The sequence below is a fragment of the Ornithodoros turicata genome, chromosome 6 (assembly GCF_037126465.1).
Source record: "Ornithodoros turicata isolate Travis chromosome 6, ASM3712646v1, whole genome shotgun sequence".
Classification (NCBI taxonomy): Eukaryota; Metazoa; Arthropoda; class Arachnida; order Ixodida; family Argasidae; genus Ornithodoros; species Ornithodoros turicata.
This window is the reverse complement of record NC_088206.1, coordinates 6,408,404-6,435,212: the sequence shown is the minus strand read 5'-3', so window position 1 is coordinate 6,435,212 and position 26,809 is coordinate 6,408,404. Positions and strand designations below refer to the sequence as shown.

The following is a 26,809-nucleotide window of genomic DNA, read 5'->3' as shown; positions in this document are numbered from 1 at the left end:
AGCCTTTTCTGAAGTTCTTTTTGTCGATTTTCTGATATTTCCGCAATTGTGAAGCGTACGATAGCGACGTATATTTTTATCGAGTTGTTTTTATCATTTTCGTGAGGATGGAGAGACACGGACAAAGGACAGACACATGCGGACTAGACTGTGTCCTAAGACTCAGAGAAATGTTACCAACAACATGGACTACACCAGCTTGCTCGCGTTTTGTTTCAATGTTCTACAATTTTCATCGAATATATTGGTTAATTATTCCTAGAATACCTAATACCCAGAATATACGATAATATATGAGACCGGTTGTTACATGACTTGGAGCGTCTGTGTGTGTTGTCTCGTCCCGTGTATCACTCTTAGAAAAAAGGGTGGAGCAGCTACATGTTTTAGGAGGCAATGATTGTCACATGTGTTGTGCCTAAAAGGTTGGAAAGTGCTATACCTGCTACCTACGAATGATGGGGTCTTCTGATTCGGTGAGCGAGGAGGCGTACGCCTTTTTGTAGCAATTTGAATATATAATAATTGCCTTTACCACCCTGTTACACACTTTATCAGACGCTAGGTTGACCTATAGGCGGTAACTATAGAAGTTACCACCTTTTCGCACCCTTTTTTCTTAGAGTGTAGTCGCCTCCCTCCAAGACAAACCTAAAATATAGCCGTACAATTTGCTTCAGGTCTATGCGGCGCGCACAGTCACGGAGACGTGCTGTCCCTGAAAAAGCTGGCTCCACACAAAAGCAAGGAATCTTTTTATCGTCTCGAGCTGAAGCTCGCGGAAGGAACATCAGCGACTAGCGAACTTGGAGCGACACGGCTACTGAAGTAAGTCATAATCACAATTGCAGTCAGTTGAGATCCCCGCTATAAGGACATCAAGTGTTCCTGCGCCTTTTGATCACATAAAAAAAAAAGAAAAAAAGGAAGAAAAGAAAAGGGAAAGGGTGCCGGGGAAACGATCCTCCTGAGACGTTCCACACTGCGAGTTCATTTGGAGAACTCTTCGGGATTCTTAGTCCGAGAAGGACATCAGAAATAGCTTCTTTCCTGTTCGCTTTTGTGCGTTATCGAGTGCGTTATTTCGTTTTTTCGTGGTGGATGGAAGGAGGGTGAAGGCTGCGTGAGAAATCGGCAATGGCAGTTCGTTTCGGGAAATTGTGCATGGAGCGATCATTTTCGGACTGGACGCGGAAGGTTACTGTCACCTTAATCTACCAACCCATCAATCAGTGTGTCAGTAAGCGAATGCTTGTATAGATTGGTATCTCTTGGTTGTTGTTTTTTGGATTAAAATGGGGAGTATTGCAATCTAGGGTACTAGATGCTGTAATTACTCCCCAAGTTGCTTTTTTTTTTCTTAGGGGGAACTCTACCATAGATTATGGGTGTATTGTTCCTTTCGGATCACGCCACAATCACCCATATTCCTTCGTCATTATATTTTGAGACGTTTATAGTAGATGTTTTGAAACTTTTATGTCGCGTAATTTCCGTTGCTCTTCCGTATATGATCATATTAACATTGCCTGCCCCACTCTCTCTCGCTCTCTGTCTGTCTGTGTGTGTGTTTCTTTTCTTGCTTTATTTAGTTTTCTTTTCATAGAAGGAATAGCAAGTCGGTCTATGCCTGACTAGCCTTTCCTCGCTTCTTTTTCAATAAACATATTCGCCCTCCCCTCCCCCACTTCTTCTTCGCAAAAATTAAGACATGACCTCGAACCCAAGTTTTCGCAAATGTTTCGGAGCGCGCACGCATGATTTTACGCGAACAAAGGCCACACACGCCCTCCGTACACAGTGCCACGCTTCTGTGGCGCGCAACGCCCACGGAGCACGCAATATGCAACAGCCGTGTTGTAATGATTTCACTGAACGGCCGGGCAGGAATAGAAATCGAAGACAATGGACAGTATTTCACAGAGTCAGTTAATTGGACTGAAACATTCTCATTACGTCCTTACGTGGAGGCTAGTTTGGAAACTACATGTTTTATGTGGAGGGCAGGCCATGGCTTTAATTTTGGGTTCTTCGTTTTCAGGTTTTATGATTTTTCGAATTCGGGGGGGGGGGGGGCGGAAATCGGGTGCTATTTACACACGAGAATTCGGGGAGAAATCGGACGCTACGATCTCTGTTTGATTTGTCATCGGTTAATTTTCGGGTGAAACGAAAGCCACATGAAACAAGCCACTGCAGTGACACTGGTACGAGAAACAAGAATCTTTATATTTCCGCTCGGAACTGTGGCAGTTAATGACAGCCGTATTCAAACACTTGCCCGAACTCCACAAAAGCTCGTCTTTGACACCTGCAGGAGGGGATTATAAAAGGAGGACAAATAGGTTGTCTCTTTGCTGATATTATGATCCACTTTTCCGACGATTTACCTAGAACGATATGGTGAAGGACCGCAAGGATTTCGGGTAGATATCGGGTCTTACCCGAATTCTGGAAAACTTGTTCGGGGGGGAACTATCGTTAAAAATCGGGTTTAACCCGAAAACCTACAGTTACATTTACGGCTTTGTAGTTGCAATCAATCAATGCAATCAATCAATGCAATCAATCAATGCAATCAGTCAATGCAATCAGTCAATGCAATCAGTCAATGCAATCAGTCAATGCAATCAGTCAATGCAATCAGTCAATGCAATCAGTCAATGCAATCAGTGCAACCAATCAGTGCAACCAATCAGTGCAACCAATCAGTGCAACCAATCAGTGCAACCAATCAGTGCAACCAATCAGTGCAACCAATCAGTGCAACCAATCAGTGCAACCAATCAGTGCAACCAATCAGTGCAACCAATCAGTGCAACCAATCAGTGCAACCAATCAGTGCAACCAATCAGTGCAACCAATCAGTGCAATCAATCAGTGCAATCAATCATTAATTCATGCATGCATGCATCTGCAACACTGTGGTGTTCTAAGGAAAATGCTTCCAGCAGTTCACACTTACAGCTCTCCATTTGCATTGTACATTTCTGCGTGTCATGCGGGTACGAGGCGAAGTTCATGGCACACGTGAGGACGATTGTTAACCTGCAGAAAATGTAAGACATACATATTATGCGAGTATACCACGACGAAGGTTCGATAGTATGGGAGCGCTTCAATGTCCACTCTTACTTGACCATGTAGAGAATGGTCTTGTCCCTGTAGAGCCATATGTAGTGGTTGGGAACTGTCATCGTCTGGAAAGTGACTTGTTTGGCATTCTTAAATATGGAGTCCGGTCTCCACATGCGGTTCAGCAATCCCACTTCGAGCAGTCTGTACTCGGCGGTCATGTTTTCCGGTAGCCGCAGTCTGTGGTCCTTCCAACTTTGGGCGAAGAAAATGTCCGCCGCGTAAGTCTGCAGGGAACAAAGTTTCGTTACCTGTGACAACGAGATACGACCGGCCTAGGTGGATCAGTTGACAAAGGTCTCGATTATATCATCCCAAGGTTGCGGTTCCGAACATGGAGGAGGAGTGATGACATAAGAGATGAAGCTGCTCCCCCCCCTCCCCCAGTCAGGGCCGGCTCTTCTGTCTCGCTTATTTTTTCGAAATAACTCCAAACGTTAAAGGTACTGTAAAGCAGCAGACATACAATTTTAAACTTCTGGCTCATTTGGAAGCTTGGGTGCTCAGTACACAAACGCCACAGATTTCGTTCAAATCCACCCCGTAGTTTTTTAGAAAATGAAGTTTCAATATTACGGGCAACTCTGTGTCTAAGACCCGACACGAAGTCCGCAGTTCCCGCCATGTAGAGCGGCCGACATGAACATGCCAATAACAATGGAGCGTACAGCGACATCGGTGGACCGCTACCATCACCACGCGGCTGCCGGACGTGGTGCATTGTTGCGTAGGTGGCTTTCCTGGTGACTCTGCTTGCAGTTTGTTACTCATTTCCACGATGTACCCACGTTCTTGCACTTTTAAGAGAATATTTGTCAGGAACTACCTCTTTTGAACAAACTTTCAAAGAAAGTTCATGAGGCCGGGCTACTTAGTCGCCATGACTTAGCCGACAGAGGGTTGGGACATGTAACACTGTTGCTCGACGAATAGGTGATTGTTTCCCACCAGGCGTCGCCTCGCGTCTTTTCACCGCAATTTCAGAAGTGATTATAAATATTTTAGAATTTTCTGTGGCACATAAAATTTGCAGTGTGGGTTTCTTTCGGCATAAAGTTTCAAAGGCCGCTGCCAATATTAACAGCTTGCCTGCTGCTTTACAGTACCTCTAAAGAGTTACCGGCATATCGGCATGAAGCCGTGTCTTCTACCACACGATGGAACGGAGGATAGTGCTACGTAATGGTGCCACTGAGCACAATGATGAATGACCAAGGGGGGGGGGGGGAGTGACCAATTCTCTTAATGTTTATATGTTATTACCATTGAACTTTCGTCTATGGAGTCTAAACCCATGACGGTGACGTGAAAGTAGACCACGGTGGGACGGCCTGAAAAAGAGACACAAATGTTCTTAGCATGGATCTGCGAGTCCTAACTTGGGGAAGTCGGTACATGACAAGTTCAAAACGCCGCAGCCACAAACACGGTCAAAAGGCACACACAAGACAGGACGAAGAGTGTGTGTATAGAGAAGAATAAAGTTAGTCGTGAGTTGCAGTTCGTCCTGACTTATGTGTGCTTTTGTCTGTGTTTGTGGCTGCAGCGTTTTGAACTTGGCAATGGATCAATTTAGAACAATTCGTACAGGTTAGGCTAGGTTACTCGTACGAAGTTTCACCTAGACCTAGACGCATGCCATTTCATGAGTTTATAAGACACTCTCAGAGTTTTAGTACTGTGCGCTGAGGTTTCGACGCATTCTTTTAAAAGGGGAATGAAATTGCATTTAGCATTGCCCGAAACCCTTTTTTCGTTCATCGAGCAGTTTATCAGGAGCCAGCTGGGCACAAAATTTTCGCTAGGACGGTTTCGCGTTTGTGCGCAACATAAAATAGAACTCTTATAATGACCAGAAACCAAGCTAGCGAAGAGAGGGCGTCTCAACAAGTGAGCCGACATTGTGGATACGGTTGGCTTAACAAGTTACGAACGGTATCTCCTACAAGTTCCGTGCGCCTCCCTCACATGTCGCAGCGTAAGGTTTAAACGGTACAATACCCGTTCCTTACGGAACAGGAAGCAATCCAAGCACACAGGATGATAGCAGACAACAGAAGCACGTTCGCACATTGCATGGCACACCGAGCCCAGCGGAAGAAAGCACGACCTGGATTGGATTGGATTGGATTGGATTGGATACCAGGGTGCCGAAGCGGACTGGTGTTCACGCGTGGAAGGCTGTGGCCGAATCCACCGTATCGATCGTGGCGCCTCCCAGTCTTCGACGCTGGGAGGTGGTGTCGCCTCTGTACAAGTCCTTTGCTCTCCTCATTACGCTCTCTCCCATCTTTTCTTCTGTCCTCTGTCCTCATGATTTCTATGGTGTGCAATTACAAAATGCCATGAAAAAAGCAGTCGCGAGTGGCGCGGCGTGACCTCAGGGAGGAGTGACGTCAGTACCACTCTTTCATTTATGGGCTCTTTAAAGGGCTTGAGGGTTTCAAGAGGGTGTTCACCTCAAAGCTTTCCCTCTCTGGCGCTAGAGGTCAGGTACGATCATTGTTCCTGCGAATGAGCGCAAGTTCCTGGTTGCACAATACGACGTAGCCCAAAACGTAGGACACTACCGAAGGCGCAGGGGGGGGGGGGGGGTCTCCACTGCCTCTTTAGCAAACTGTCAGGCGCAATTAATCTGCAGACTGACCACTCTGGCGTAAAGGGTGAATTATTATATCGTCTTTTTCAATTTGTTTTCCTGCTGACGCACGAATGCTAAACAGCGGTACAGTACATAGCAGGACCACATTGATCCATTATCTATGACTAGTAATCTATCGATAACTTGCCCCGCTCCACAGAGAAGCTTCTTCTAAAATAGTTACTTGTCAAGACAGTGCATGATTTTCTTTGATGTGTCACATAATTTTCTTGTTTCCGCGCGTAGCAACCATTCAGTGTGGTTGTACAGCTTTCATCCGGTATGCGATGATTACTGGGGTTAAGTACGTACGCTTGATACTGATTTCAACTGAGAGTGGAAACTTCGACACAAATGCGCGACATCAGACAACATGCGAATATTACTGTTTAATACGCGGCACGAAAAAAAAAAAAAATTCAATGCTGTCACCTTCAATCTTGGGCGGATGCATCTTGTCATAGAGATCAGGGTCATCGGGCAGGATATCCCCAACGGCCATGTCGCATTTCGACGATCTGCAACGAGACGAAGAGGAAATAATATAACTGAGATTCAGTGGATACACTCAGAGCAGACCCAGTGCACGGCATACAGGAAAGGACGTTGTGTCGGCAATACAGTACCTCGAACTCAGCAAAACAAGGACAAAGTTAGCGACGCAGGCGAGTCGCAGCTTGGCCGCTGGTGTCATACAGCCGTGCGCTAGGCGATGGGTCGCATCTGCAAAGGACAAAAGAAGCGTTCATGCATTTGCGGTAAATCCACGTATAATGTAGAAAATTTATTTATCTCGCATGTTGTGCGTCCTTTTAAGGGCGAAACGCATGGGACGTTTCTTCAGCGTCAAAACGTCGCGCGTACGCCATGGCCTTGCACACGCGGCGAAGAAACGCCAACGAGGCGACCACCCGAAACGCAGAGGACGCGTACGGAGCGAGTGACGCGCGCCACTGTTGCTATATTCGTCGACCACAAATATCTGTTAGAACGTGCAGATGCTCTTCTTTCCTGTGGTTCCTGCGTTCCTTCATTCCAGATACCATTAAAATGTTCACATAAATTTAGTGTAACGGATAATGTCCCAAAAATTTATGCGAGCTGCTCATACGCCACCTTGTCTGCCGCACGTCGGCCATGGTACTGTCTACTTCTCGGAAAACGCGCCCAGACGCGCGCGAATATCTGTAGTCCACAGATTCCGGCGTACGCCCTCCGCGCGCGTTGAAAAACTGGTTTTTACGAGGTCACACGCACGCCGAGCGCGCGCGCGTCCTGAAAACGTCGGAAAAACGCTCCATGCGTTTAGCCCTTCAATGTCTATCGCTATTCCTCAACAATAAAGGTTGGTAAAGGGCATAATTCTGGTCGCCCGATGACGGCCGGCCGGCCGGATGGGTGGATATAGAAAGAACAAAAAGGAGGTGTAGGTCCCACCGGTGGGACCAGCTACTCTGTGTGTTAGCACTGAGTGCCGAGCAGGTGAGCTCGTCTTAAAAGATGGCTCTGTCAGCCCGTATGCCTTTGAGGCAACTCGGCAGGGCACACGGCGCGGGTTGTCGGTGCTGCTCGGGCGAATTCCTCAGTACCTTCTGAGTACGCTGAAGGGCTGATGGTCTAGTTTGTCGAGGGCCTTCTTCAGTGACTGCCGACTGGAGTGGAAGCGCCGACATGGGACTGTCACGTGCTCCGTGTCCTCCTGGGTTCCGCATGTCGAATAACTAGGCGAGCAAACGACACTAGGAATGCTGCTGCTGCTGCTAACGGGACGTTGAGTCGCTCGATGAAATCAGTCTACCTATATATTTGGGGTGTGTATGACGCGGAAAAACATATTCTTATTCACGTTCTGATCAGACATATAGTATATTTTAAAAAAATGAGATAGAAAAAAAAATTGATGGGTGGTGCGTTCCGGCGTACATTTAAATGTTTTTATTTGTACAAAAGCTCAATGGTCGACTTGCGCGTGTTTCTCTGATCACTTCATGGCAGTTCGATGGAGCGCTCTTTATCGACAACCTGCGCCCCCTACGTCATCGTTTACGTAACACCACCGCGCAAAGCATGCTGGTGGGGGCTATCTCAGCTTTATGAGCCGACGCGTTTTTCCTCGCTTGTTGCAAACCACAGCAAAATATAACCACGCACCAGTCTTTTCATGACGTCACACGTTTGTTGACAGAGGGTTGTCTATTGCTCTGCCGTGAAAGCTCGAATCCGAACGCAACCCCTCACAAATATTCGCATTTTGTGAGCACCTCCGTGTATTGCGTCCCCTTCATAAAATGGTCTCCACACTGTCTATATATATATTATATGCAAGCAACATTCCAAGTCTGCTATAACGGCCTGACAGCAATTCTGACATTCCGACTCAATTTACATAAACACCTCTGGCTTCTGCTACGATTGAGGGCGGACTCAATACTGGCAGTTTGAGAAGTGTGCCGTTTTTTTTTTCTTGTTTTGCTTGTTTTAAATTGATATTTTCGACAGTCAGCTATGGAATGAAAGGCGAATATTCAGCAGGAAACATTCTCCACGCGCTTGAACGTCGCCTCGTCTAGCGCAGCTGTATCATGCCCTGCGAGGAATTCTCCGTTTCGTACCGCTTCTTTAAATGCCTTGACGAAGAAATGATGAGGATTGCACATAATTTTTTTCTGGATCTCGCAATGTAGAACGGCAGGTGGTTGTTCCCTTTCTTGTGGATGCCAGACGTCTCGTAGCACAGACGTGGAACTGCTTAATTTGTATTCAGCGACAAAATGTGTGATCAAAGTAAATGGAACAAGAGCTGCTTGCTATGGAGACTGTTTGGGGGTGATGTTTGAGGAAGCTGGGGTCAACCTGCACAGAAGGCGACGGCACTAAGAGAAGAGGGAGGGGAAGTTATTTATCGCGATTCCACTATATAACCCATAAACATGCACAAATGTGTCGCGACCCCCCCCCCCTTTTTTTTATGTTCGCCCCTTACAGGGTTGACCTTACTTATTTCCGCTTTAGACATATGTCGGGAATGATACATAAAGCTGCTACAGTGTAACCGTAATAATGACCAGGGTGTCGAACCGAAACGTTTTTCGTTCCAGTTTTCATTCCGGTTCTATCATAAACGGTTCGATGCCGGTTCTGCTCCGGAGCAAAAAAATAACGGTTCATACCGGTTTTAACCGGTTCCACCCCCAGTGGGCATATGCATTCCCAGAAAAAAAAAAAATCAATGTTGCAAAATCTAAACCCGGTTATTCCGCATACATTGTATTTAATATTAATAGGCAGCTGAGAAGTAACTCCTGGCTCCAGTTAAGAACTTTGAAATCCTGAAACAAAGAAATACTGTCTGTTCAAATAGGCTTTCTCGCCTTAGAACGTCCATTGGAAGGATGACGTGGAAGGACGACGTCCATTCGTATATCGACATACATTCCACCGTAACTGTATCCCTCGTAAAGTATCCGTGACATGACTTCAGAACACGCGACGTCAGTCTCATTCGCCTATTCGTAGACCAAACCGGCGAAGTTTTTTCTTGGACCGAAAATCATTAAATTATTTTTCCGGTTTCAGTCCAGAGCGAAAAAAACGTATACGATTTCGATTCTGTTCCGGTTTCCACCAAAATAGTGGTATTTTCCGGTTTCGGTTTTCGGTTCGCTCCGACACCCTGATCCATCACAAGAACAAAATGTTGGACTCCATCATCATCTCTGTTCATCATCTCATCATGTGTTTGTACTTTATGTGCATAAGCGTGCTGGGATAGCCAGTTCGACTTCGTCAAAACTCACATCCCCATTTTTTTTTCTTTATCACATCACAGTTCGTCATCACATCAGATCGTCAGTGACCATCACAACACCTTCCGTCGGAGATTTTAATGGGAGTTATGATTTGGGTCCTATCTGTGGTTGAACGTTCCATAAGGACCACTGGATCGTTTTGCTGGGGGTTATGTGGTACTGGGGGGTATGTTTCATGCAAAGTAAAAAAAAAAAGAGAAGGGAAAGGTTATCCACGGTGCGGGCTTGCTATTCCCTAAAGCTTTCAAGCGACAACACGGGAAATGGAAATGCAGAAGCGTTGCGTGACCGCCGCCACAAGAGGGCTCTTTTAAGCGCACTAGGCTTTGAGGTTTGAGGCACCTCAGAACGAGAATATGGCGGTCAATCTCGCCGCAGTATAGTGGTCCATCCTGTTCAGTCCTCATCTCGCTCTGCCGCAGGGAGTCGCTCCACCGTCGCCGCTGTTGACTCAAGCATTTTAGGCGCTTCCTTTCAGTGCCTCTTAAGAATTCAGTCTTTCGGATTTTATGGCTGAGATATCTGAGTGTTTGCTCCCGTAAGTGCAGTCCCCACGGGGGGCATGCGGTGGGAAATCGCAAGGATAGATTCGGGACCGCTGTTTCTATTTTTGATTGTTGATCGCGAGAGAGGATTCGAAGTATAGTTGGGAGCGGTGAACGGCTAGATAGGTCTTCGTTCGATATGACCCTCGTGTGTTCACGACTTTCTTATTGCTCCGCTTAAATTTGAGGGTTGAGTATACAACTGTGCTAGTTATGACCAGTTTTGCGATAGGAAGGCAGAGCCGTTCCGGAGTGAGTGAGAGTAGGGCAGCCGCCGCGAGCGAATTCTGCAGAAGGGGCGCCGGGAACTCGGAAGCTAATAAAGTTGGGTAATAAAACGTGAGCCGAGGGAAGTTTCACTGCAGAGTTTAGAATAGAATTTTTCCAATACATTTTCTCCCACTTTTTTCTTCTTCTTTGAAACTGCGAAGCGGAAACATTCAAAGTGTAGAAGATTCATGCAACCGAACACTTTATGGGAGCAATTACAGGTTCTACTCCCCTACATTGCCAATCCTTCCCGTATTATTCATCGGACCCCGAAATTTAGTCCCCAGCACCGGAAATAATCCCTACACGTCTCCTAAACCTCCGTGCATTTAGCCCAGAAGAGGACTACCAGTTATGGCAATGCGTCTGGTCTCCGAAAGGACTAAATTCTTTGTGTACTTTTTTCTTCTGTATACTAAGGGGAGTGGGAGGGGCCTCATTGTATTCTTGCCCCGGGCGGAAGTTGGTCTCTGGAAGGCTGTGTAGGTAAGAAGGTGTCATATCTTGCTGAATAAGGCATGTTCAAAGGGAAGGTCGCATTCGTGTAACCCATCTCTGAAACCGACACCACTGTATTCGACCGGCATCGCAAGACAACCTACCTGGCAAACTTTTTGTCCGAAACGTGCTTAGATATTAAATAAACGGCTTTTAAAGATCAGCACTGCTTCTGCAGAGGCTCCGGCGGCGTGACGTCACTCCCTAAGAGGAGGAGTGAGAGGGCGGTACTCCGCCGTCCAGACCACGTGGTCCAGACAACCCGCAAGTCTATCAGACAGACGCCCGCGGCATTCCTTTTCTCAATGTCATCCCCCCACCCGTCGGTTCTTAGGGAGGGACGTTTTCTCGCTTTTCCAGAGAAGGAATAGACCTCTCCCTGTTTGTAAACAAATGACGTCATAGTGTTCGACAGCGCCACCAATTTGGTAGAGTTGAACTACGCTGGAAGCTAGGGGGGCGAACAAGGTCGCGCCCGAAAGCCACGGTCGTGAGGGAATTACGATGGTCCCCTACGGGGACGCGACCTTCGGTCCTACTTCTCTTTCAATAGGAGGCAGCGAACAAGTGCCCATTCCTGGATCCGAGCCCTCCCCTTCCGATTTGTTTCGGTTTGATGTCTGTCTACCAACGTCATGATGACGTTTCTCGGGTACAGGTCTATTCCGGCATACTCTCAACATCCATTTTATGAACATAATTTGTTTGCTTGTAAAGAAAAGGAGGAGAAAAGGGAGGAGGAGAATGGAGGAAAGGAAAAGAGGAGAAATTGAAATAGAATTTTATGAAATAAGGAAATGCAATTTTTTCAATTACCATAAAGAGCGATGCGTTCTACTCAAGTGAGTCACCTTATAGACGTACTGACAACCTCCTTATGAGTTTCGACTAAAATTTTGTTTTCAATTACGAAAGATAGAAGTTCGCAATGACAACCCTGGTTTCTTTTCGTGCGCTGATGCCACTGCCATTTTCAGGAAAAGGATCGAGCCAATGTAACTCGAGGAAACTGCCCCGGAAATAGAGGCAGATCTGGTGGTCAATTATGTTGCTCGACCACGAACGCGCTTTCTCCCTCGCCCTCGAATGCGATCCCACCGCTGGTACCTTTTCACAAACTGCCGTTCTCTTTCTTTTGCTGACAATACCCTCTACTGACAGTGATCCGTGGTGCATGGTCTGCGTTGCTTCTTCTGTCCCGGTCGTAGATGTGTTGGCGTTGTTCAATATCAATATGTTCAATATGCGCATAGAGGCCGAACCACAATGCAGGGTAAGAGAAAGGGAAGGATCTTAACTGTGGTGAGCAGAGCGACCTTGCCCTACACAAAACGATGCCTTTTCTGCTGCTTCAATCGTTTGCTCACTGCTCACAATGCTTCACTAGCTGTACCGATCACGATCGCTCCCCCATTGTCTAAGCTTCACAAAAGGGCATTGTCTTTGTTCAGCGTAAGCAAATTTACAAAGGCTGCGAATGCGGGTGTGAAAACAGCGTGAAATGAACCGTCCAGATAACCTTATAGCCTGAAAGCTTTACACAAAGCGACGTCTTTTTCGCCCGGTTGTTTTTGTAGTATGGCAGAGTGCAATATGCTTGAGGGGTTTTACTTTCATGTGGAGACAACATTGAACTGCACCAAATTCAACGGTGTTCAGTGCCACGCAACGTATAACGAAAAGTATGCGAAAGTATAACGAAAAGAAAGTCCGGCTCAATAAGGTCGGACAGTTCTTTCGTCCTTAGGGTTCTCTTGCAGTTTCTGCTCCTTCGCAACTTAACAGGACTCGCATACGACGTTTTTCTTGATCAAAAAGCGTGGCGCTCCGTGATTGTGACGTCATACGACGGTAAGCCGCCGAGCCCACCCACAAACAGCGATATTAGCGATATATCGACGGTTCCTTGCCTTTCGGAGCCGCCGTAGCGGTGGCTAACCTTTTCCTCCTATTCTTTTTATATAATAAACATATCCCCTCCTCCCCATTCAGAGCCCCTAGCGGCATCCCCTGTCACGAGTAAGAACATAGATTTTGGGACGGCTAAGGTTTCACAGTTATAATACAAAACACAGTACTGCATGCATATAATCTGGTAACAGAAGCCACAGACGTAGCCAGAGGTGAGTTAGGGGGGGGGGGGGGCTGAACCCTCCCGAAATCGTACCTTTGGTAGTGCTTTTATGAAAAGGAAACAGGGTGATATCCTCCTCCCCCACGCAATGTTCCCATAGAACCCCTCCCGAAGTATTTTTCTGGCTACGCTGCTGACGGAAACTCATAAACAGGAAAAAAAAAAAAAAAAAGAGCGAGAGCAGTCCTCCTATTTTGTGGGACCATAGGGGTTATCAAAGGTAGAGGGAGGCAACCGTGGCGAGAATCTACGTGTTGTGTAACCTGGACGACTTTTTTTTTTCTTTGTTCCTTCCACACGAGGAATGCTCCTCTGTCTCACTTCTTCCGCGCGTCAACTTGGTCATCTGCTACTTTCATTGTCTGTTTATATACGACGACGCGTGCGCACGCTGTGCCGGCGATCGCATCGGGCATGCGCCGACTGGTCAAGAGAGACGCTTCACCTCCGCCGTTCGCGTCAGCTACCCGTTCACCCCCGGACGTCGGTAGAACCGGTCTGCACCCATTGTTTTCGGAGCCGAGCGGAAAATCGTCGAGCCCTCGACGTTTTTGCCGACGTCGAGAAAACGTCGTATGCGGGTCGGCCTTTACACTGCCATTGTATGCAGCCATCTTTAGCGACCTTTTGACATATTTAGGGCCGGCGAGAGAGTGGGGCAGCCGGGGACGGCGCCCCGGCACACTTCAGGCGCCCGTGGGAACAGAGGCATGTCGTAATGATACAAAGAAGAAATACTTGGACTGTTTTATCGAGACGTGAGGAGGGGCCCCGGGCATGACCCATCCCCGGGGCCCATAATTTCTCTCGCCAGCCCTGGACGTATTAATCGCCGTTCAAAAGGAGCTTCGGTTTTCCCATGGTATAGAGGTGGGAAGGCTTCAGTATTCCCGGTTGCGAAATTCCCGCTCTCGAAACAAGGAAATGTTGGATTGCTTCGTAAGATGATACGTCGCGCGCTTCAGAACCTGACATCACTAATTAACCTCTCAGATTCACGAGTCTTCGATGTCTGTCCAAGTTGTTTTAGTGGACGTTAGGCTTAGGAGGGCGGACACGCCGTAACGGTATGTTGGTTAGTTTGTTATCAGGTTCGTCCAAGTGCGCGTTTTTGCGTTTTAGTTCACTGTTGGCATTTTCCCGTGCGCCACTGTGCATTTTAGGCAGCTTATTTTCGAGCATACCGAAGCGAATTGAAACGAACTTCAAGAAGCAAGCACCCCATCAGATGCGCACTCAGATTTTGCAAGTTCAGATGGGGTGCAGTATCACCCCTGGCGATGACACTCCCCATTCATAACCTCATATTATAGATTTGTTGTTTGTTTGTTGCAAGTTCAGCCATTCATTCACTCATTTTCAATGGCGGAATGTATTTATGGAAATAATTGCGGTGCTATATATGTCACGAAACATGACACATAAAGTGACAACATAACAGCTGGACGATGCGGCTGATGAGCATTTGTCTGCCTTTAGCCTCTCGGGAGTCAAGAAGTTGCCCTGGATCCTAGAATGTGACGCGTTCCCGTCAACGTGAGAGGCTCACGTACTGAGAGGCCCAGTGCAAGTCCAGTGAAGTATATGAGGGGAATATAAATAAATAAATAAATAAAAGGAAACCGAAGCTGTTTGGCTGCACGTATAGTGTATAGGGCCTCCAAGCACACTCGAGTCCCGATGAAATTGAGGGCCATCACTACGCATGCCCAGAAAAAATAATAATTTCGGGTTTGACGTCGTGAAGAGGGTGCAAGAGCCAAAACGAAGAAACGTATAGGGCACCGCATGGTAACTGTGAACACAGACGGTACACAGATGACGACAGACAGAGAGGTGAGGGCAGAAAGGAATTAGTATGACGACCTGGACCAACATGACGAATAACTGTGTCGGCCACCCGTCCTGAAAACCTGTCGAAAAGTGCAGAGAACACTCCAAACAGCACAGCTGGTAGTGGGACTCGAACCTGTCACCTCAAGGCTTTAGCACGACCCTGGAAGTAGCACCAACGGTTTCCTGCACCATTGCACGCGGAAAATTATGTGAAGATGATGAGGAAAGGATGAAAAGGCGAGCGATAACGATTTAGAGCGTCTCGCGAAACCTAGCTGCCGTCAGGAAGACCATGAACAGGTGAAGAACCCGACAATTAAGCACAGGGTCTTCATAGGGGCCAATGAGTACAGCTAAGTTGAGAGGTCTGTTGCTGATACGAGCAAGCTTATCACACAGTATCCGCCTTTGCGAGCCGTGGAGTGCACATTCCATCAGAATGTGCTGGGTGTTCGCTACGACACCGCAGGTGGAGCAGAGGCTTATGTGATAGCATCTGATCATGCTGAACAAGAGAGAAACTGATGTTCTGAGGCTGGAACAACATAGAAGGGACAGACTTTCTTTCATCTGATCATGCATTTGAATTGTGAGGTAAAAGCCACATTGAGGCGAAGAGTATACTATACTGTATTTACTTGCCTTACAGAAAAGCTTGGTAAAATGACACCTTCCAAAGCACATGGTTTGCAAAGGGTGTTAAGCCTGCTCGAAAACACGGAAAGGAGAGGACAGTTTCCAATAAAGGCAAGGAACTGAAATAGCTCGAGTCGAATGCACACACGCATCTAAGATCCAATTTCCTGAAGACTAGCAGAAATAGAGAGTTGCATACTGCTAAGCCTCTTGGTTTTGTCTGGAGCGCCCGAAAAGGAGACGAAAGCAGCATATTAGGAGGAGTGCTTCGTTTCAGCTGTCAGGTGTCGCTGCGGAGTAGTCGTGCCTCGCGCAGGGACATCGTGCTTATTTTTTTTTGTGAACAGGTTCTCTGTGTGGAAGATAATTTGGTATTCGCAGGGGATATGATCTTGAAACGAAACAGAACGCAGACAGGGACCAGACGAAGGAATGCGCTAAACAAGCTCTGTTCTGGTTCTTTGAGAGATACCCGCGCCCGTGACTGTTTTATCTCGCTAGAGCTATCGATGCATTTGAAAGCATGGTTTGGGGAATATCAGCTTTGGGAGTACTGCGCGCCTGCTTTCCGCAAGCTCAGGAATAAGTTCATGAAAGGAGTCTGTAGAGCGCGCGATATTCTCTTATCATGTCCCTGTCTGGAATAGATGATTAGAATAAATGAGGAAAGGAAAGCGGAACCGTATACACACATAGGCTGTTCAGGGTTGACCGATACTTTTATTTCGTTTAAATGCAATGAAAAATTCGGGAAGCACCAATTAAGCTACGTCAGTTTTTTTTTTCAAAGTATTCACCGTGCTCATCTAGACACCGCTGCCATCGCTGTGGCAACTCTTTGATGCCTTTGGTGTAGAAACAAGTGGGCTGCTGTCGTAGCCACTGTAGGACGTCTTTCTGGAGGGCTTCATCTGTGTCTTTCCTCCAGGGTGGCCGGAAAAAATGATAGTCGCTTGGGCCTAAATCTGGGCTGTAGTGGACATGGGGCAGAATCTCCCAGCGCGTTTCCACCAGGGTTGCTACCGTCAAATTCGCCGTGTGAGGCCGCGCATTGTCATGAAGAAAAATGACCCTTCCGGACAACATAACATCCCAGGCCTTTTCTTAAGAACTGCGTTTCGCGGAGCAGCCTTTGTCAACGTGGGGCAGTACTGGGCATTGTAATCGTAACACTCTTGCTCCAAGAAGTTCACATGGATGACAGCCCGCATGTCCCAGAAGACAGTTCTCACGGACTTCCCAGCAGACGGCTGCATCCTGCTTTTCTTTGGCGGCGGGTATGGAGGAAGGAAACACAGGCCCTTCCAACTTTTTTCTATTGGGACGGGCGTGCCAGTCTTCGCATTGTATTCTGGGATGCTCCTGTCTACCACGTGACCGCTCACGTGAACCCAAGGGTATGCGCATGCCAGCTGCCAACGCAGACAACGGGAGTTGTGGTAGTCCCACAGTGATGTCCTCAGTGTGATGAACGCCCGCGTGCAGGTTTATTCCTGTATGTTCGGACGTTTACTCTTGGTTTGCTCTTCTATTACCAGAGCAGTTACGGACTGCAGGACAAGCACGGGGGACTAGAAACATCATTCGTAGCAGCGACGTTTGTGTGTTTGTTGCTGAAGTGGTAAAGAATCCCATTAATCAAACTTGTACAACACTGGAGGAAATCAAAGGAACCTGCAGATGTAGCACAACGCCAGCTCGCAAACGAACGATTCAAGATGACTCTCACACACACACAGGGGCACGAAACAACCGATCAAGTACGTACTTACGAATGAAACGTTATTCCCGTGACAGAGAGCTGCTTTCCGTTGAATGACAGCCGCAGCCGTGGTAAGAACACGTTGACATAACGTTGCTTCCGCAATGGTGCTCACATTTTCAAGAGTAAATGACTTTGGAAATGCATAAAAGCACGGAGAGCAGCGCGAGCAACAAAGCGTTACTAAACCGAAACTTTAGAGAGGATCACGTGATGGACAAGTAATATGTCGGTTTTGAAACGAGCGACCGCCAGAGGGGTCTCACGGAAATCTGTTCGAAACGGCCGCTCCTACGTTTCTTTCCTCCATGGCGGCGGGGAAGCCTTACGTCACCATTCCATGTTGCTTCTCTTTGTCTCAAGGGTGAAATGATGCATCCAGCTTTCATCACATGTGATGATTGATTGCAAAAATATTTGTCCAATAAATTCGTCAATAAGTTCGTCTCACTCGGATTGAAACCTGTACAGCAGCTGCTCAGAGACTGGCATGCGCGCTCCCTTCCCGTCACAAGTGAGGCGTCGATGTCGGAGAAACCCATCTTGCGTGGACTATGCGGAACAGTAAGTGCCCGTGAATGGTTGTGTCGCAGTGCGCCACACTGCCGACACTAATACTATCACGCTGGGCTGCATTGTGCCGAACTGCTACTCGCCGGTTCTCGAGGATGGCTTGCTCAATGCCTGCGATGTTCACCGTGCGTGACTGCAGTCCGACGAACGTACCCACGTGGCTCATTCGCCACCATTACCCCCTCCTTCGCCAAACTGTCTGCACCATTCGTACGCCCTTCCCCTTGACGTCGTTTGTTCCCCATACACTCTAAGAAAAAAAGGAGTACTTTTACTCCTTTTGGGAAGTAATTGCATTGCCACAAAAAATAGTCCCTTTCGGGAGTAAATGAATGTCACAGAGTGAAGACCGGATTTCACGCGCTGTTGTAAGAGCCCCAGGTCCATAACTGGTGCGCATGCATGAAAATACTTTGAAGCAAACCGTCAACCGTGATATATCGAGTGATATAAAATCTTGCGCCATACTAGGACACAATTTGCGAAGAAAGATGCGCTAACTGTTTCTTACTCTGTGTGGCTGGAAAATTGCTACGTTGTCTGAGTTGTACGGCCTTATGTCGTTCAAATTGACCAAGGGCACATATTTACGTAGACTGTTGCATTCAGGAGACCATTCGCGAAGTTCAGTGACAATTTGCAGTCCTGGGGAGTAAATATCGGGACTAAATGTTGGGTTAGGGGACTAAAATGGGGAGTAATTGCAGACTAGGGGAGTAGAAGCTGCAATTACTCCCCATTTTACTCCTTTTTTTCTTAGAGTGTACTGTGCCTGTAACATTTGCAGAGTCTCAGCTAGTTTGACGTTCTCCTTCACACTTCTCGCCGACACGATAGCTGCCGCTGCTGCTGCAAATTATCGCAGCATGTCGCTATTTGTGCAGCCTGTCGCCACACAAATAGGCTGACTCACCTTACGTGCAAAACGATTCCCAATTTGATTTTTTTTTTTGCTGCTCCACGTACCGCCGACTCGAGAAGTATAGCACCTCCGAACGTTTTATTGATTGATTGATTTTTAAAAGAAAGTTACGAAAGTTAAGAAAGAACGTTTTATTCAATTACATCTACTTACTGATTTTTCTCGAGCAGAAGTCCCGGTCAACCTCGAACGGCCCTTGTACATTATTAACCTGCATACCATTATGGATAATGTGCTTCCAGCAGTAACGATCGCCCTGAAACTGGATGTTTCAAGGTCATCGGACATGAATTAAGCGGGCACAGCCCGCGCAAATGTCAGACACACAGCGGGTTAGAGCGGCAGGCTAGGGAAATGTGGGAGGTAATATATTCTTGCGTGAATATATAATATCTCGTAATGGTTGGATTTTACTCGTTCCGACGCAAAGTTGTATGCTTCTCTCTCGGCGGCAGCGGACCAGCAAGCACTTGTGCTTTTCTGGAAGAGCGCCTGCTTCGATTTCACGTTCCTGTATGTGACCTGCTGCTCCATGAGATAGGGAAATAGGTGTCTCCTCCTAATTGTTCGGAGTTTGGCGCGGTCCAGGACGCAGAGCATATATTTTCGTATCGCGTCTTGTCATCTACGCTCTCTGCACTGGATAGCCGTTCATTTAATATTTTGACAGTTTTGGGCGTTGGGTCCCCACTGCTTATAGGCGGTGTGCACTGGAAACTCTCATATAGATAGGGAAGCGGATAAAATATTTGGACCCTTTTCTGGGTTTGGGGTTTCTTCTCCTCGAGTAATTCGACATTATTATTTTTTTTGTACGTATTACTGTATGATCAGAGTCCCTGTCACGTATCTTTCTTCGGTTGTTCAGTATTCTTTTTACTTTACGTTGGCACGCAGATTTTAAGTGCTATATATAGCCGGCATCTCACTGTTCTTCTTTTCTTTTTTCCTCCTATTTCCAAACCGTCCTCATTAGAGAGCGTGCCATATTTCTCTAATTGCTCGAGGACGACGTTCACATAATTTTAATGACGCTCGTGTGCACTGCCGGCAGGGTGCATCTTCTCCTACGTCGTCCCTCCTTTTTTCGCTTTTAAATCTTTCACCCGTCTATCATCGACCAGTAGCGCACGGCTTCAAATTACATATTCAGACTGCCCGTGACGATAGTGTGGGATAAACTCAGAGTTGTACATGTTACTCGAAAAAAGTAATTGATTACAATTACTGTTACTACTGTGCGAAAAGTAATTCTTTACCGTTACAAATTACTTCATCAAAAAGGTAATACGTTACCGATTAAAAATGTAACGCGTTACTTTTCCCGTTACTTTTAAATTGTCGGCCCTAGCAAAGCCAACAAGCCTGCAGTGTGCAAACATGCAGCTCTTGTTGCAAATTCTAGCGAGACACCAACATACATGATAAGTGAAATTCACAAATACATTTGAAAGCAAAATACAAAACACATACACGCGTTTATTACAGATTTAGATACGCATTTAAAACAACATCGAAACATCTGCTTCGTTTTGTTATTATTGTTATGTTCAGCCCGCACAATTTATCAATACAGTCACCTATTGTACTGTTGCTCCAGTAGGTCGCGGTTTTAAGGGATTATCATATTACTGTGGTGTGCATGGAACATGTGTGGACTAGAGATGGCCGGCACAGTGACCTCTGCGTCATTCCTTCAGTCGAACTCCTGGTGGAACAAAAGAACAGATTGGCTTCCTGAAAATGGTTGCCATTGTTGACAGAAGGTTAAAAAGGTAATCGATTACTCAGTAATTATTACTGAAAATTGTAATCAGATTACTTGGGAAATTACTTGCTCACAAAATGAATTGATTACGTTAAAAATTACTGAGAAAAGTAATTGATTACTAGTAACGCAATTACTAGTAACGCGTTAGTACAACTCTGGATAAACCTGCCGGATTATTAGTATTATTGGATTTTGCTGTTCTTCCTCTGTCTGTGGTTCTTCGTTTTACACTCGACAAAAACAAAAAAATGCTTTGGACGGCGAGGAATTCGCCAAGCTATTTCATGTGTCTGTGGAATGCGACACACGCACACACATAGAGACGGTGATGAGAAGGGGCTGATGCCGGCCAGCAGGCTGGGCGATGCCCCAGTACCAATAGAAGGAATGCGAACTCTTGCTTTTAATATGGCACCGTGCGTGCATGCGTGCCTGTAATGCTGTGGATATTTTCGTTACGTCTCGGACGTTAGTTATCCGCCCGTTAATTAACCCAGTTTTGTCGATAAGGTGACTGGTTCCCAACACTTGTATACGCCCGTCAATATTCGGCGTGTTTTGCATGACTACTGCCCGAGTATGCCGTTAAATTCCGCTGCCGTGATTAGCATTCCACAGTTCCTTGTCTCTTTTGTTTCTTCCCACATCCCTCATCATCATCATCATCATCCATTCATCATGTTGTTGTTGTTGTTGTTTCTTGCCTCCTTCGTTTTCAAAATATTTTTATAGCAGCGGCATTGCCGAGCATATCTTTCTTTCTTTCTTTCGTTATCATGGGATTATAGAGTGGTTAGCCAAGCTAGGGCTGGCTTGCTACTCTCGTCGCTGGTAGCCAAGGTCGTGCTGAAGACTGGAAGGTGGTGGGTTCGAATCCCAGCACCCCTTTCCAGACAAATGTCGGCACAGTTTCCCCTGAAGCCGGCCCAGGACGCATACTAACTTCCCTGTCCCCCATCCCTTCCTGTTGTCCTCTCTCTATCTGTCCGCATCTCTATACGCCGCTCGGTTGCTTCGCGGCGTTAACGCGGAAACCAAAACAAAATTTTTTTATGCGTACTGGAAATTCTCCTCTCGCGCTAAACTGGGACAGGGCTACGAGCCCTCGAATAGAAAGATCGTGAATAAATACGAAGGTCCAGAGTCATGTATATAAGAGGTCACTTTGCGTCCAAATATATTTGCAACGAAGATAACCACGCTTTTAATGAGCCCACCCGTGGTTGCATTTAATACCTCTCTCACACGGGAAATTAATAATTAATTAATTAATTAATCTTTTGTCACGGAACATTGTGTCGACAAACAGTTGTCCCTATACGTTGGTTTCGGCGCAATATCGGCCATGACGACCTCACACTGTTGTAATGGCGATCAAGTGACGTCAGGGAAGATGGCTGCTCTCAAGGAAACTACCGTATTGGTTGCGGCGCTTATCAGTGGGCGTGGCCATGACGCCCTCACACTGCTGTAATGGCGATCAAGTGACGTCAGGGAAGATGGCTGCTCTCTAGGAAACTGCCGTATTGGTTGCGGCCCATATCAGTGGGCGCGGTCATGACGCCCTCACACTGCTGTAATGGCAATCAAGTGACGTCATGCAACATGGCTCTCTCCAAAAAAACTGCCGTATTGCGGTCATGTCGAGACGAACAATTTTGTGCTCTATACGAGTGTCACCCGGCGAGGATCTTTTGGCGGCTTGCCATCATAACGCAATTTACCCTTTGTCCCTCGACTGTCGTCGTCCGTCTCACCGTCTTAGTGTACTTGTGACTGCTTGTGGCGCCGACGCATTGTATACAGCGCGCTGTATAAGGAGGTGGCACAACGTCGGAATCGCGCGCCATTGTTCCTGTTCCTGTTGCTGCGACGCTTGCCCGTGAACGTGAACTTCCTGCACCGGGAACTGCTCGTGCTTATGGGTGTGATCGGTTGGATAGGCTATGGGGTGCACATCCCTCATCCCTCCATTACCAACTCGCGTGACCCAGTGGTTAGCGTGCTGGCCATGTCCCGTCGACACTGGGAGGTACCCGGGTTCGAATCCCGGTGGCGGTTGTGCTGTCTAGGTTATTTTTCCTGAGTTTTCCTCAGAACGCCGTCACACATTTGTCGGCACGGTTCCCTTAGAAGTCGGCCCAGGACGCACATTCCCCCAGAGCGTTAGTCATGACGTTGCCCACCTCAAAGAGCTCTTTCATTAGCCCCACCACATCGCTCAGTATGGCCATCGCCTCGATTGTACATTTCTTTCGTTATACTTTCAGGCCTGAGGGAGGTCATTTACACAGGTTGTAGCCTATAGCCCAAGCCGTGTATTGGCCAATACATTTCAGATGTATCTCGTGTACATAGTTTATCCTGCATAGTCCCTGCCTTTTCGCGTGCATAGTCCCCTGTTGCCATCGGTTCGGTTTGTGTTGTGCACAAGTTGCGTAATCTCCATAACCCATTCCCATAACCACAACCATTTCCCCATAGCCATTTCCTCATAACCACAATTGGCTAAACTACGGCAACGACATTTCTATCAGCGGAAATTGCGGGGAGGCGGCGGAAGCGGTGTTTCGCTCTGCCCAATGTCGGGTTAGATCAAGTTAGTCTAGGTTACTTTAGTGACACGTTAGGTTCGGTGGGATTAAGGCAGCGAAGCCCTAATCTCGGGTCGCCGTCAGACTGCGCGGCCTGAAGTGTCGTTGCCCCAGTTAATCCCAACAACTAACCACCCTCATATATTCTTATCCTGTTTTACGCGTAATGTGATGTGATGTGATGTGATGTGAATAAAGAAAAAAATGGGGATGTGAGTTTCGACGAAGTCAAACTGGCTACCCCAGTACACTTAATACAGAAAGTTCAATCCGATGATGAGATGATGAAAACGCAAAAGAATGATGTCCAGAGACGAACAGAGATGATACTGGAGTTCAACATGTAGGTCAAAAGTTCAAGAGCTGCGCCCAAGTTAGAGTAAAGTGGCGGAATCACCGGGGGCACACACAGGACACATCACACATTCACCGTGTCATAGGATGTCCATAAGCCCGGTTGCATGCAAAAAGTCTTCAAGTGCCCTTTGCGCCTTGTCGGACGAAGGAGGACCTAATAGTTTCGTGATGTCGAAGGCTCGGGAGTCCAAACGAGAGAGGCTTGTCTCTAATGCCCTTCGAGCATCGACGTACTTCTGACACCTGAGAAGGATGTGTTCTACGCGTAATGTCTTAGGCGTCTTACGCGTAACGACTTAGTATAGTTGTGTTAAGTTAACTGTGTTAAGTGTCCCTTACTTAATCTTCCGCGTTCCTTAGAGATGCCTATTAATTTGGTGCGCAATTGTTAAAACCTGGACGTTGTTTGTAGTCAGCGACCCCAAGAAGAACGAACAGATTGAATCGAATATTATAGAGACAAAAATTCACGTCATACCTACTCTTCCAAAAAAATATCTGTCACCATACAGTTTAAAATAAACTTTGACGCCAAGCAGGTTCGGGTGTCGCGATGGATAGATGGCGCTGGTGCTTCCACTTCTTTCGTACGCTAATGCTCTGCACTGCGTGATGCAACTTTAATTAGACGTCTTTCACTGTCGCACTTTGGCGAGCGTACGTGTCTCGTGGGAAACTATCTGATTCTCTTGTACAGCGATTAGCACGACCTGAGGGGTCACGCAAGATCGCTTTGTCAATCCGTACCTAATCCCCCTATACTTTGGGAATTTGTTCTGCTCGTTTTATTTTTCGGTTAGCGTCCGTTAAGGCGGAATCACTTCTTCAGAAATCTATGGGCGATTTTCGTCCCCATATCATCGTCATCATGTATTTCTCTCTCTCTCTCTCTCGTTCGCACAGGACACGTGAACGCTCTAAACTATCATAACTATCATAACTATCATAACTATCATAACTATCATAACTATCATAACTATCATAACTATCATAACTATCATAACTGTCATAACTGTCATAACTGTCATAACTGTCATAACTGTCATAACTATCATAACTATCATAACTGTCATAACATTGGTACTGCGTGTTCTTTTAGCTTTTCTCAAGTCAATGACGTATTTTTTAGAGGACAAGGTTGAGCCGTTGATTTTTAATAAATTAAAAATTGGCGCGTCTCGAACATGTGCTGCCATCTCGATAGAGTGTCGCACACTAAAATATTTGCGAACTCGGGCTCAATAAAAATCAACGGATAGCCCTGGAATTCTACAAAATATGTCATCGACGAGGGTAATACAAGGAGAACACGCCAGTACTTCTGTTTTGACTATATTTTACGCCGTTTCTGAGCGCTGTGCGAACAAACTTTCTCTATTGTCTTGCGATGAAGTGATTCCCCGTTAAGCGTTACTCGGTACCACACAGTTTACAAGGCTTAATGGACCTTTTTCATATACGCGTCGTATCCTAGTGGCCGTCCAGCGAACCACGCTCGGAGCGCGTCAGAAAAAAATCCACGTGGCTAGCATAAAGGGCCAAACCGGACCGGAGTGGAACCGACGAGCTCGCGCCGTTCGTGCGGTCTCTCTACTGGTCCCCACTTCTGCCGTTCCCATAATGCGCCATCTAGTGGAGACGGAAATAACCCCCTCCGGCGCCTCATGGCCATACGCATGCGCATAGGCGGTTATGAAACAGGTCCATTACATCACCGACCTGACTTCGTGTACAGACAGTAAAATATTTCATTTATTAGTACGTGAAGGACTCCCATAGAGGGTATTACGCAACGGAGTGGGCTTGATCGCAGATAGAGAAAAGGAAAAAAACGTATAATATTAAATACCGCGCCCAATAATTCACGCATTAAATAAAATAGTACTGGTTTGACGAATTCCTTTTCACGCAACTTTTCACTCAACAATTTGAATTCGAACTGTGAGAACAAATCGATAAATTAGACAGGTCATCTGACTAATTAGGCTGCTTCCACGCTGAATTCATTCCCACTTGACAAAAAAAAAAAAAAAAAATTGGGGTAATATGATTTTACATGTACAGCATATCTCAACGATTTAGTGATCAAATATTTGCTATGTTCGGCTTTGAAATATGTCCTTTTATAGGCTATTTAGCCGAAAAGTCTATCCCGGCTTGCTCAGTAAAATAAGGTAAATATTCCTGAGCGTCAGCGCCCATAAAACCCATTGTGAACGCGCTGAGCTCAAACAGCCGTGTTGTCGACACGTTTGCTCAACAAAACTTGATGGGCTAGATGTCTTGAAAGAGCCTTATGAGCCTCGGAAGCTTTAGATGCTCTAACCCAGATAGATGGCTGTACTCTCTCCAGACGTTTAGTGGAAGGCCGGTATGAATATATTTCGCGGGTCCGTTATCAGCAAAGCGCACACTGAGAGAGAGCGACGCAGCCTCAGCTCTTCTTTGCACGCATTCACAGCAGAACTTTTATTCGAGAGCTGTCGGGTAAGTATAGCGAATCACTGTTTAAAATCTGTAAAGTACTAAAGGAGCTATGAACTGTACCAAGCGAGCCCTCCGACTGTGTCGGCTCCAAACGGCAATTTCAACGTGTTGCGTGTGACACCTTTTGTATAGGTGAATTTGATAGGTGTGTATCTTGAGCACATAGCACGCTCCTAACCAACCATCTTCCCAAATGACAACGTTCTCGCCCATGATTTGTTGATAACGAGAGGCGGAGTCTATTATCTATTATGCACGGCTACAAAATGGGATACGCCTCTCGTTTTCAACAAAACAGAGACAAGAACGTTGTCATTCGGGATGATAGTGGGCTAGGAGCGTGCCATGTAGTGAAGTTCATCTTGAAGAGGGTAAAGCAGAACATTATGTGTACCTCCGCGTTGGCGTCTGATTGGGTGCTACAATTCTTCAGATGACGTAACGATGGATGGAGGTATCTGGACGGCGGTGCGTATATACTCGCCCGAATACGAAAGAGAAGATTTGAACAATACATTGGGTAAATAGAATTACGAAGCGTAGAAGACCAACATTACATCTATTAAACCCGTAACTAAATACATGCAGATAGGATGTTCTTACCTCCTTTAAAGCGATAGCCTTGTAATACCCCAACCCCTTTACACAAAGGGACACCTAACGGAAAGGCCTTGCGCGTGGCGTGACACACGGCAAAGAAGAATCTCTTTTTACGAAGCGGTCCTTTTGGGAAGCTGACATTGGCGATCTCCTTTTCATCTGTAAAGGCGTGTGGCGTAGCCCCGAACGAAGGGCGACACGACGACAATACTCTCGAACGAAGGTTACACCGTGTTTTC

At 46.6% G+C, this 26,809-nt stretch overlaps 2 protein-coding genes across 4 annotated transcripts in view; one reads left to right on the top strand and one right to left on the bottom strand.

Moving 5' to 3' along the window:
• Positions 1-26,809, top strand: part of LOC135398948 (glycine receptor subunit alpha-4-like) — a 373,762-nt gene that overhangs the window by 3,322 nt on the left and 343,631 nt on the right. For both annotated transcript variants that reach the window (XM_064630532.1, XM_064630530.1), the window contains exon 2: positions 681-828. The gene's annotated coding sequence lies outside the window, so the exon portion shown is untranslated. The remainder of the gene's footprint in view (positions 1-680; positions 829-26,809) is intronic.
• Positions 1-26,809, bottom strand: part of LOC135398950 (glycine receptor subunit alpha-2-like) — a 154,590-nt gene that overhangs the window by 12,144 nt on the left and 115,637 nt on the right. For both annotated transcript variants that reach the window (XM_064630534.1, XM_064630533.1), the window contains exons 2-6: positions 6,403-6,499; positions 6,209-6,294; positions 4,399-4,466; positions 3,136-3,362; positions 2,966-3,048 (exon numbers count right to left, since the gene is read on the bottom strand). In XM_064630534.1, coding sequence (XP_064486604.1) covers positions 2,966-3,048; positions 3,136-3,362; positions 4,399-4,466; positions 6,209-6,294; positions 6,403-6,470 — 532 coding nt within the window. In that variant the 5' untranslated portion in view covers positions 6,471-6,499. The remainder of the gene's footprint in view (positions 1-2,965; positions 3,049-3,135; positions 3,363-4,398; positions 4,467-6,208; positions 6,295-6,402; positions 6,500-26,809) is intronic.